The sequence below is a fragment of the Pongo abelii genome, chromosome 19, assembly GCF_028885655.2.
Source record: "Pongo abelii isolate AG06213 chromosome 19, NHGRI_mPonAbe1-v2.0_pri, whole genome shotgun sequence".
In the NCBI taxonomy this organism is placed as follows: domain Eukaryota; kingdom Metazoa; phylum Chordata; class Mammalia; order Primates; family Hominidae; genus Pongo; species Pongo abelii.
The window spans coordinates 98,464,881-98,476,956 of NC_072004.2; the positions used below are offsets into that span (position 1 = coordinate 98,464,881).

Genomic DNA, 12,076 nt, shown 5'->3' on the forward strand with positions numbered 1-12,076 from the left:
AGGCCTCCGACCCAGACCGAGCTCGGGAGCTGAACAACGGGTCAGACCAGGCCAGGCCTCCGACCCAGACCGAGCTCGGGAGCTGAACAACGGGTCAGACCAGGCCAGGCCTCCGACCCAGACCGAGCTCGGGAGCTGAACAACGGGTCAGACCAGGCCAGGCCTCCGACCCAGACCGAGCTCGGGAGCTGAACAACGGGTCAGACCAGGCCAGGCCTCCGACCCAGACCGAGCTCAGGGGCCCAGCACACCCTAATCCTGTCACCCAAAGACAATAAAAAGCACTATTTTCCATGTGGTGGGTTGAGCCGTTCTTGGTGGACACTGTCTTAGCAAGGAAAACATTGGATGGACCATCTGAGCATGAAAACATGAGCCCAGGGAAGGGTCAGGAGAGAGGGCTGAAGGTTCTGTGTAAGGAAACAGGAGAAATCTGAGGCGTTTTGGTCTAAGAAGAAAAGAGAAGAAAAGAAAGAGATCCAGGCAGCAGGACAGGAGTCACAGCAGCTGGTGCCGCCCTGGGGCTTCTGCCTCCCCGAGCCGGGCCGATGAATACGCAGTTTTACCCCGTCTGTGCTCGGGCACGCCTCTCCCAAACCTCCACGTGTACCAGGAGCGTGTGCGGAGGCTTCTGGTGATCAAGGAAAAGAGCTGGGCCAGGAGGAGAGGAACGGTCAGCTCCTGCGTGAATCCCTGTGTAGGCAGCAGCTCTGGGCCAGAGCAGCCTGGAGACGCTGAGCGGCATCCCCAGGAATGCACAGAAGCCCTGGAACCCAGCCGCAGAGGAGGGACAGATACAGATAAATGTTCTTACAGTTTATTTTAAAGTAATTTTTAAAATATCTATAGTCGAGTGTAGACTATACAAGCGACTACCTGTTATTCAGTCATTTGTCCTGCTATTGAAAGGTCTTTATAAACATCACAGTGACTCCCCCACGGAGACCTGCCGGAAACTTCTCCACCGTGACCCTCCCGTCCCATGTTAACGTTTCTGTTTTCCATCACAGTCAACAACCTGAAGCTTCTTCATATCCAAATCGTTCTCAGAGATGCCGAGAAGGAAGCTGAGGAGTGAAGGACACTCTTCAGGCTCTTGATAGAAAATGTAAAGTTACGCTGTCAAGATGGCATCAACTTAGACTGTCCAAAATACTAAGTTATCTACTTTTTTTTTTTTGAGACAGAGTCTTGCTGTGTCTCCCAGGCTGGAGTGCAGTGGCACGATCTCGGCTCACTGCAAGCTCCGCCTCCCAGGTTCACGCCATTCTCCTGCCTCAGCCTCCCGAGTAGCTGGGACTACAGGCACCCACCACCAAGCCCGGCTAATTTTTAGTATTTTTAGTAGAGACGGGGTTTCACCGTGTTAGCCAGGATGGTCTCAATCTCCTGACCTCGTGATCCACCCGCCTCGGCCTCCCAAAGTGCTGGGATTACAGGCGTGAGCCACTGTGCCCAGCCTAAGTTATCTACATTTTTAAAAGGGTTATTAATTCAGTTTTTAAAAGAATCTCACTAATCTGTGTTTGAATACAAATAACTTAAATTCTTAGAAAGTTTATTAGTTGTTTGTACATCCACTTCTGAGAGTCTGCTTCTGTCCTCTGCCTACTTATCTATTTTTCTTAGTGTTTTGTTTGTTTGTTTCAGGCTGGAGTGCAATGGCGCAATCTCAGCTCACTGCAACCTCCGCCTCCTGGGTTCAAGCGATTCTCCTGCCTCAGCCTCCCGAGTAGCTGGGATTACAGGCGCACACCACCACGCCTGGCTAATTTTGTATTTTTAGTAGAGATGGGGTTTTGCCATGTTGGCCAGGCTGGTCTCAAACTCCTGACCTCAGGTGATCCATCTGCCTCGGCCTCCCAAAGTGTTGGGATTACCGGCGTGAGCCACCGCACCCGGCCTTTTCTTAGTGTTTTCTTATCAACCTTTATAAATCAGTAAGGTTATTCATCTTTTAAGTACCATATTTTCCGATTTCGTCCCAGTTTATCTTCATTTTGCTCACATCGCTCTCTGCTGTGCAATTTTACATTTTTATGTAATCTTACTTATCATGATTAACTCATTTAGTGCTACAGCAATTAAACAGCAACAACCTATTGACCGTAATTTTTGAGGTTGTCTAATAACTATCTGATAAGGTTGGGCTGTGTCCCCACCCAAATCTCATCTTGAATTAATAACTATTTGATAAGGTTGGGCTGTGTCCCCACCCAAATCTCATCTTGAATTAATAACTATTTGATAAGGTTGGGCTGTGTCCCCACCCAAATCTCATCTTGAATTAATAACTATTTGATAAGGTTGGGCTGTGTCCCCACCCAAATCTCATCTTGAATTAATAACTATTTGATAAGGTTGGGCTGTGTCCCCACCCAAATCTCATCTTGAATTAATAACTATTTGATAAGGTTGGGCTGTGTCCCCACCCATATCTCATCTTGAACTGTAGCTCCCACAATTCCCACGTGTCGTGGGAGGGCCCCGGTGGGAGGCCACTGAATCACGGGGGCGGGTCTTTCTGTTCTAGTGATAGTGGGTGAGTCTCAGGAGAGCTGATGGACTGCAAAGGAGGAGTTTCCCTGCACAGCTACCTCTCTCATCGGCCACCACGTCAGACATGCACGACTGTGAGGCCTGCGCAGCCACATGGAACTGTGAGTCTATTAAACTTCTTTTTCTTTATAAATTACCCAGTCTCGGCTATGTCCTCATCAGCAGCATAAAAACAGACTAATACATTATTAGTCTAATAACCATTAGAAAAATGATTTTCAAGAACTGCACTAAAATGTAAGATCATTTAATTATTCAACCAACATGTACACATTTATACATTACAAAAAAGAAAGTTACTTACCGAATCCAAAAAGCAAAGGTAAGACCCTGAGCTCTGGGCAACTGCTTGATTTTTAGAGTATCCAACTGTGGAAAAAACAAGAGCAAAACTCTATTATAATTCAGTTTCCAGCAGCCTTCTCTTTCATAGAGCTTAGTATACGATATTCTTTTTTTTTTTTTTTTGAGACGGAGTTTCCCTCTTGTTGCCCAGGCTGGAGTACAATGGCGTGATTTTGGCTCACTGCAACCTCCGCCTCCCGGGTCCAAGCGATTCTCCTGCCTCAGCCTCCCGAGTAGCTGGGATTACAGGCGCCTGCCACCACGCCTGGCTAATTTTGTATTTGGGGGTTTCTCCATGTTGGTCAGGCTGGTCTCGAACTCCCAACCTCAGGTGATCTGCCCACCTCGGCCTCCCGAAGTGCTGGGATTACAGGTGTGAGCCACCACGCCCGGCCAATATACGATGTTCTATAAGAAAGCTAGGAACATTTTGCACTGCCACCAAAAATGTGGGTCAGCTTTCAAAGGAATGAAAGGAAAGTCAGAGAGAGACAATACTCCACCTTTGGTAGGTGGCATAACGAGAACAAGGATAAAACACAGAGTCCACCAGGCACTTCATTAAAGTCTGATATGCTCACTGAAGGAAAAAAAAATGAGATGGACCTTTACTGAGTATAGCACTAAGCTAAGTCCTGGGAATATTTTTTTAAACAAAATTAAAATATCCCTGGAAGGAAGTCTGTAAAGTCTACTCTGATGAAAGTCAGGATCCGGTCACAAGAGAGAAGTTGGAGGCTGGCACGTGTGTGACAGGCTGGTGGAGGTCACTGAGGTAGACACTCGGAGGGCGGTTTGCACATGTGTGACGGGCTGAGGGAGGTCACTGAGGTAGACACTCGGAGGGCGGTTTGCACGTGTGTGACGGGCTGAGGGAGGTCACTGAGGTAGACACTCGGAGGGCGGTTTGCACGTGTGTGACGGGCTGAGGGAGGTCACTGAGGTAGACACTCGGAGGGCGGTTTGCACGTGTGTGACGGGCTGAGGGAGGTCACTGAGGTAGACACTCGGAGGGCGGTTTGCACGTGTGTGACGGGCTGGGGGAGGTCACTGGGCTGGACACTTGGTGGGTGATCATCTTGGCGTGCATCTCTGTGATGAGCTGAATGTGCTGCCAGCATCTACAACACCAGAGTGGGTGCACATCCCATGACCCAGCTCTGATCGTAGCAGACACTGTGCAGCGTAAACCCAGCAGAACTTAATCTGCACGGCCACCAAGAGCAGCACTGTCATCAGAGCTCAAAACTGGGAACTACCCAAGCGCAGAACGGAAAAGCTGGAAACATACATGACAAGAAGGCACCCTCCAAGGCTGTACACACCGTGTGGGTGCTTCTCCCAGGCTGCTAAGCACAGAAGGGAGCAGCTGCTGGGTGGGGGCACTGGCCCGGAGCACGAGGGCAGCCGAAATTCTTCTGTGCTGTGAGAAACTAGGAAAGCAGCTGCCCTTGGGGAAGGGGGTGACCAGAGGGGCCCGAGGGGGCTTCTGGTGGCTGTGATCTTCTGTTCTTCCTCAGGGTGCCGGTTACATGGTGTGTGCAGCTTGCGAACCTTCATCCAGCAGTAAGACTGTGATATGAACTTTTCTGTATGGCTATTATATTTTAAGAGGAGTTTCAAAAAATCTCTGTCTTCAAAGACATCACAACTGAGCTGGAAAAAGAGCTGAACGATGACCTATGGTTAAACGCCAAATGAACGGGATTGAAAACGGGGCTAGGGAGGCTTAAAGGGTCCCTGTTAGGGAGCTGTGGCAAGAGCCTGAGGCTGTTAAGAATGTAAACCAGCAGAAGCAAGGCAGCCCAGGGCAGACCACCATCCTGGGTGCCGCCCTGCGGGCGGTGGGCAGTCTGGGCAGACCTCATTATTTGGGGCAACCTATGTTTGGGAAAGCAGGCACTGGGCAGCTTCGTGGGAACTGCGTGTTGGGCTAAGAAGGCTCAACTTCCCCCTGCCAGCAGGGGTAGCCAAGGAACGCTTCTGAACAAGGAGTAACAAGCAGAAATTGATGCACGGCAAGCTCAGCCTGGATGCCGATGGCAGGGTGGATCAGAGGTGGCATTTAGCCCAAAATGAGGGTGCTGAGGAGGCTCCAAGGGGCAGGATACCCACTTTCCCTAGAAAAGACGCTGGCAACACCGGACAGTTACAGACATGATGGCACCCAGGAAAGTCACACAAAGCAAAACAGACGTGTGCAGAATTAAGCAACAGATCTCTCTCGTATCCAAATCAAGACAAGCTGCACAAAGTTGTCGGTCGGAGGGGACAGTGTGCATGTCGGCCACACCCGTGGCACTCTCCCGTCTCCACTATAAGGAGGGGAAGGCAGGGCTCCCACCCCACGGGGGCTGCCTTGTTCCGGGGGGGCATCGAGCAAGCTCACAGCACCACTGGGACCGCACAGCCGCACAGAAGCGAGACACACAGAGTCTCCCACCCTCTCTGCGTTCTCCAACCCAGAGCAGTGCCCCTCTTCATACCAGGTAGCAGTTTAATTTCTAGCATTAATCCCTAACGTTTAGCCAGCTCAACCCAGTTAGCCAGAGGGTCCCAGATGTCAAAAAGCCAGGGGCATAAACAGGTACAGGGAGGAAATGCACCCGGGGAGGTGAGCGTCTGTTCTGCCCTGGGAGGGACGGTGGGCCGTGTCTCCAGGGCCGCTGCAGCCAAGCCTCCATCATCGCTGCAGAGCAAGGTGAGTGCCCTGAAGCTCCTCACGAGAAACACAGGCGGAGGCACCTGTGAGGACGAAGGGCCGGAAGGGGCCTTCCACAGGCACACCACAGTCACCAGGGGCTCTGCTCACAACGTGGCTTGTTAGCGTCAGGTTTCAGGAGAGAAGGGTATCCGTGAGCCTGGGTAACGAAGGAAGACTTATCTCACTAAGGAAGCTGGAAGTTTCTCACAATGAATCCTGTGTTTGGCAAAGACAAGGAATTTGCTTTAATATTATTGCCTTGAAGAAAGTCAAATGTTTGTGTGGGGCTCCTGCCTGGGGAGGCCAGTCCCTTTGTGAGGGGATCTGGTTGCCATGGTCTCAGCAGGAAAAACTCACACAGCGGAGAGATATTAACATTCCTTCCTCCTGGAGAGAAGAGGGGGGATTGTACTTCATTTTGGTTTTAGCAAGTGGCGACATTATTAGGAAAGTGGGGCTCCGTTAGTGCATGAATCATAATAAGTGAATCAGCCCATTTCAAATACCCAGCACTTCTGAAAAGAGACACTTTGGATCTAATAGTCAATATAACTCTCCCTATTCAAGAAAAAATATTATTACAGGAAAATACGTCCCTTTCAGCTATAACCAAACCAACATATTTTATTAAAGTGTAGAATAGGGTCCCCACGAGGTCTCCTTACCCACACTTCAGACAGGCAGCAGGATGGCTCATTTCAGCCCTTCACCTTGGTCCTTCAGAACTTTACAATGGATTGTTTTTATTATTGATAGAATTCATACAAATGGGATGTGCCTCAAGTTAGAGCTAATCTATAAAAAGTATTTTATGAAAAGCAAAATGTTTTCAAAATGGATGAATGTTTTTAGACAAGGAGTGTCACAACAGTCACCAAAATACTTTAAATTTGTTTTCATCCAACTATAAAAGATGCAAAACACCCTCTAATATTCTTTAACTTAAAAGAATATTAGGCCAGGCACGGTGGTTCACACCTGTAATCCCAGCACTTTGCGAGGCTGAGGCAGGCGGATCACGAGGTCAGGAGATCAAGACCATCCTGGCTAACACGGTGAAACTCCATCTCTACTGAAATACAAAAAAATTAGCCAGGCGTGATGGCGGGCACCTGTAGTCCCAGCTACTTGGGAGGCTGGGGCAGGAGAATGGCGAGAACCCAGGAGGTGGAGCTTGCAATGAGCCGAGATCGCGCCACCGCACTCCAGCCTGGGTGACAGAGTGAGACTCTGTCTCAAAAAAAAAAAAAAAAAAAAAAAAAAAGAATATTAAAGGATGTTTATAGTAGTTTCAAAAACCAATTTGTTTACACACATTTCAGAAGCAAGTTGAAACAGACATTCTACAATAATCAATTTATAAAGAGTTTTCTATTTCAAACCAATGAAAGATAATGAAAACAAGATATAACTTGGGAAAAAACATCTTGCAAATACACAAGATGATGATGATGATAACAGCAGTGATGATGACGACAGCTGCCAACACCTCCTGAGTGCCTGCCGCCCACCATCCATCCCAGGGCAGAACAGGCACTCACCTCCCCGGGTGCATTTCCTCTCTGCACCTGTTTATGCCCCTGGCTTTTTGACACACTGCTGCGTGCCCGCCGCCTGCACCTGTTCTAGACACACCGCTGAGCGCCCGCCGCCCGCACCTGTTCTAGACACACCGCTGAGCGCCCGCCGCCCGCACCTGTTCTAAACACACTGCGGATTAGCTCATTTCACACCTCACAGCACTCCAAGACGGGTACTGACTACCACGGCCTGTTCACAAATAAGAAAACGGAGGCAGAGCAAGGTGGCCGTGGAGCCGACCCCACCAGCCTGGCCCCACACCCGAGTCTACTTTACTCCTGCATCTTCTGAGCCCCAAAGCGCTGCAGGAGAAGAGCCGGGGCCAGGAGCTGCTCCTGTCCACTGAGACACCCCGCGGGTGAGCCTGTGATTTTGTGAGTCTCACAGATCTGAACAGGACCCAACAGAGGACTTAACTCCCCAGGCTCTCACACGGGGACATTCCAGAGGGACCGTAAACCCTCAGCCACTTGCCCCTGAAATACATCGTAGCTGTAAGACTCCCTCAGGACCAAGTCCACTAGAAAGTGGGGTGGTGCCACCCATTCCTGAGCACATTCTAAAGCAGTGGCTCCTGATCCTGGATGTGTCTCAGAATCTTCTGGAAAGCTTTTAAAATCTCAATGCCCATGCTGCACCCCAGACCAATTACATGAGAATATCTTAGGGTGAGAATAAGGCACTGGTTTTATAAAACTCACTGATGATTCTAAGATGCAGCAAAGTTGACGACCCTTATTTTAGAGAAGCTGTGACTCCTAAAATCTGTAGGAACCTGTCCACCAACTAAAAACATATCATCTGCCAACCTCGACTTTCTCAGCCCCATGCAATATAGGCAGGCATATTTTTTTCAAGTCTTATATGGAAAGTTTAAAGTCAAACTAAAAGGACCCCGATCTATTACAATCAAAGCTAATAACACAAGCTCATCATTCAACATAAAAACAGAGGGTGAATGAAGAAACCTCGACACACCTTGACCCAGCATCATGAAATTTCAAAATTCAAAAGCACAAAAAGAAAAATCTTAAATACTTTGAGAAACAATACCTTTAAAATAACAAGAGTCAGACTGGCATAAGATTTCTTATTAGAAACATGGACACTAGACTATAAAGAGGCAATCCCTTTAAAATTCTAAGAAAAATTATTTCGCACCTAGAATTCTATACCCAGCCAAACTGTCAATTGAGCGTAAAAATATTCTTGAGCAAGAGAAATAAGCAGAAAAAAAGTTTGAAAAAATAATGGCTGAAGCCGGGCGCAGTGGCTCATGCCTGTAATCCCAGCACTTTGGGAGGCCGAGGCGGGTGGGTCACAAGGTCAGGAGATCGAGAACATCCTGGCCAACATGGTGAAACCCCATCTCTACTAAAAAATACAACAAATTAGCTGGGCCTGGTGGCGAGCACCTGTAGTCCCAGCTACTTGGGAGGCTGAGGCAGGAGAATGGCGTGAACTCGGGAGGCGGAGCTTGCAGTGAGCTGAGATCATGCCATTGCACTCCAGCCTGGGTAACAGAGTGAGACTCCATCTCAAAAAAATAAATAAATAAATAAATAAATAAATAATAATAATAATAATGGCTGAAAAATTCTCAAATTACTAAAATTTTACTGGAGGAGCTCAAGAGTATATTTAAATATGCAGAAGAAACATTAGCAAACACAGAGATAGATGGATAAGTCTGAATCTGAAAATGGAGAGAAAGAAGAACGAAGAAAGTGAAAAGCATCTCAGAGAAGCTGGAATACCAGTAACTGTACCAACATATGCACAATGCAAGTACCACAAGGAAAGGCAAGAGAAATAAGCAGAAAAGTTTGAAAAAATAATGGCTGAAAAATTCTCAAATTATTGAAAAACATTCATCTACACATCCAGGAAGCTCAACAAACTCCATGTAGGATAAACACAAAAGATTCGCAGCTAAACACATCACAGTAAAAATGCTGAAACCAAAGATAAGGACAAAATATTGAAAGTGACAAGAGAAAATCACTTGTCACTTACAAGAGACCCTCAATAAGATTAACTGCTTACTTCTCATCAGAAACAATGAAGGCCACAGGCAATGGGGTCACACACAGATGCTCCTCAACTTAGGGTGAGCCTATGTCTAGGTAAACCCACTGTAAGTTTAAAACATCTTAAGTCAAAAATGCGTGGGGGACTGGGAGCTGTGACTCATGGCCACTGCCTGGCATCGTGACAGAACCAGTTTCTACTGAATTTGTATTGCCTTTGCAGCATCGTAAAGTAGAAAAATGGTAAGTTGAACTATCATAAGTTGGGGAACATCTGTATTCACAGTGCTCAAAGAAAAACACTGTCAATTACGAATCCTATATCCAGCAAAGCCATCTTTCAAAAATGAAGAAGCAATTAAGACATTCCAAGATAAACAAAAACTGAGGGAGTTCATTGTAGGGCTGAAACTAAAGGGCACTAAACAGGAACTCACAGACAAAGAAGAAATGAAGAACAGGGATAAAGTTTACTATTCAGGTAAATATAAAAGACAGTATTATTTTGGTTTGTATTTTTTCCTATATGCTTTTAAAACAAATACAGAAAACAAGCCGGGTGCTGTGGCTCATGCCTATAATCCCAGCACTTTGGGAGGCCGAGGCGAGTGGATCACTTGAGTCCAGGAATTCGAGACCAGCCTGGGCAACAGGGCAAAACCCCCTCTCTACCAAAAATACAAAACTTACCCAGGCATGCTGGCAGGCACCTGTATTCCCAGCTACCTGGGAGGCTGAGGCACAATAATCACTTGAACCCACTGGGTGGAGGCTGCAGTGAGACAAGATCATGCCACTGCACTCCAGCCTGGGTGACAGAGTGAGCCACTGCCCCCTACTGCCACACACACACCAAGAAACAATTATAAATCTATGTTCATGAAAATAATTTATGAATTTATGTTAATGTTACATGATTGAAGCTAAGTGTTAATTCAAACTACATTGTTATAAATTTAAGATGTTCACTGTAATCCTCACAGTAACCACTAAGATGATCACTTAGAAATATACAGAAAAGGAAATGAGGGAATCAAAATGGCACATCAGAAATAAGCAATTAAACAGAAAAGAAGGTAGTAATACAGGATTGAGGAATAAAAAAGCCATAAGACATAAAGAAAGCAAATAGCAAAATGGCAAAAGTCCTTCCTTGTCAGAAATCACTTTAAATGTAAATGGAGTAAATTCTCCAATTAAAAGGCAAAAACTGGCAGAATGGATCTTGAAAATTATGATCCATCTAAATGCTGTCTATATGAGGAATTCACTTCAGATCCAAAGGCACAAGTAGGCCGAAAGTGAAACAAGGGAAAGAGATATTCCACGCAACTAGTAATCAAAGAGTGCTGGCGTGGCTGTACTAATATCAGACAAAATAGACTTCAACTAAAAAATTATTAGAAAAGACAAAGAAAGACTATATATTGATAAAAGAGTCAATTGATCAAGAAGATATAACAAGTATAAAACCGTACACATCTAACAAGAGGGTCACAAAATTAACTAAGGCAAAGAATGACTGAACTGGAGGGAGAAATAGTTCTACCCTAACAGTCGGAGATTCAATATTCTACTTTCAATAATGGAGAGAACATCTACACAGAAGATAATAAAGAAACAGAGAACTTGAACAATACTATAAACCAACTAGACTTAGCAGAAATATACAGAATACTCCACTCGACAGCAGCAGAACACACATTCTCAGGTGCACATGGCACATTCTCCAGGACAGATGACACGTCCGGACATAAAACGTACCTTAAACATTTTTTTAAAGATTGAAATTATATGAAATATCTTCTCTGACCACAGTGAAATGAAACTAGAAATAAATAACAGAAGTAAAACTGAAAAATTCATAAATAAATGAAAGCTAAACCATATACTCTTCAGCAACCAATATGTCAAAGAAGAAATCATAAGGCTAATTAGAATATACTCAGACAAACGAAAACAAAAACACAACAAACCAAAACTTTCAGGATGTAGAAATATCAGTGCATAGAAAGGAATTTATAGCTATAAATGCCTACGTAAAAGAGGTCTAAAATCAAGAACCTAAAAGTACACCTTAAGAAGCTAGAAAAAGAAAAACAAACTAAAAACACAGCTAGCAGAAGGAAGGAAATAGTAAAGACTAGAGTGAAAATAAACAATAACAAAACAATAGCAAATCAACAAAAAAAGCTGATTCTTTGAAGAGGGTCAACAAAATTGACAAACCCAGCTAGACTGAGAAAGAAGGAAAGACAGCTCAAAATGCTGAAGTAAAAAGTGGTACATGACTCCCAAACTTAACAGAAACTAAAAGGATTATGACAGTGGGAAGAATAACGTATGCCAAAAAATTAGATAACCTAGATGAAATGGACAAATTCCTAGAAACAAACAAACTACCAAAATTGACTCAAGAAGAAATAAAAAAAAAACTCAACACACCTATAACAAATAGAGAGATTGACTCAGTAATAAAAAAAAACAAAAACTCCCAACAAAAAAGCCCAGAGTCAGGCGACTTCACTGATGAATTCCACCAAACACAGAGAACTACTAACACCAATCCTTCCCAAACTCTTCCAAAACACAAGAGAAAGAAACACTTATTCTATGAGGCCAGTATTACTCTGATACGGAAGCCACACAAAGATATCATATGAATAGGAACCTATAGGCCAATATCCCTTAGAAATATATATGCAAAAATCTTCAACAACATACTAGCAAACTGAATCCAGCAGTATACCAATAATGCAAGGGTGGTTCAACATAGGATGTCAATCAACTTAATATAACATCTTAACAGATAAAGGGGAAAACACTATATGATCATCTCAAATTGGTGTAGAAAAGG

The 12,076-nt window shown here is 45.1% G+C and overlaps 1 protein-coding gene across 29 annotated transcripts in view; it reads right to left on the reverse strand.

The window, feature by feature from the left end:
* B3GNTL1 (UDP-GlcNAc:betaGal beta-1,3-N-acetylglucosaminyltransferase like 1) overlaps positions 1 to 12,076 on the reverse strand; it is a 101,006-nt gene that overhangs the window by 81,460 nt on the left and 7,470 nt on the right. For 28 of the 29 annotated variants that reach the window (XR_010138038.1, XR_010138043.1, XR_010138042.1 and 25 more), the window contains one exon: positions 2,864 to 2,928. The exons of the other annotated variant lie outside the window; for it this stretch is intronic. Coding sequence is in view for 10 of the 28 variants with exons in the window: in XM_024234565.3 (XP_024090333.1) it covers positions 2,864 to 2,928 (65 nt within the window). In the remaining 18 variants the exon portion in view is untranslated. The remainder of the gene's footprint in view (positions 1 to 2,863; positions 2,929 to 12,076) is intronic. 29 annotated transcript variants of the gene reach the window in all.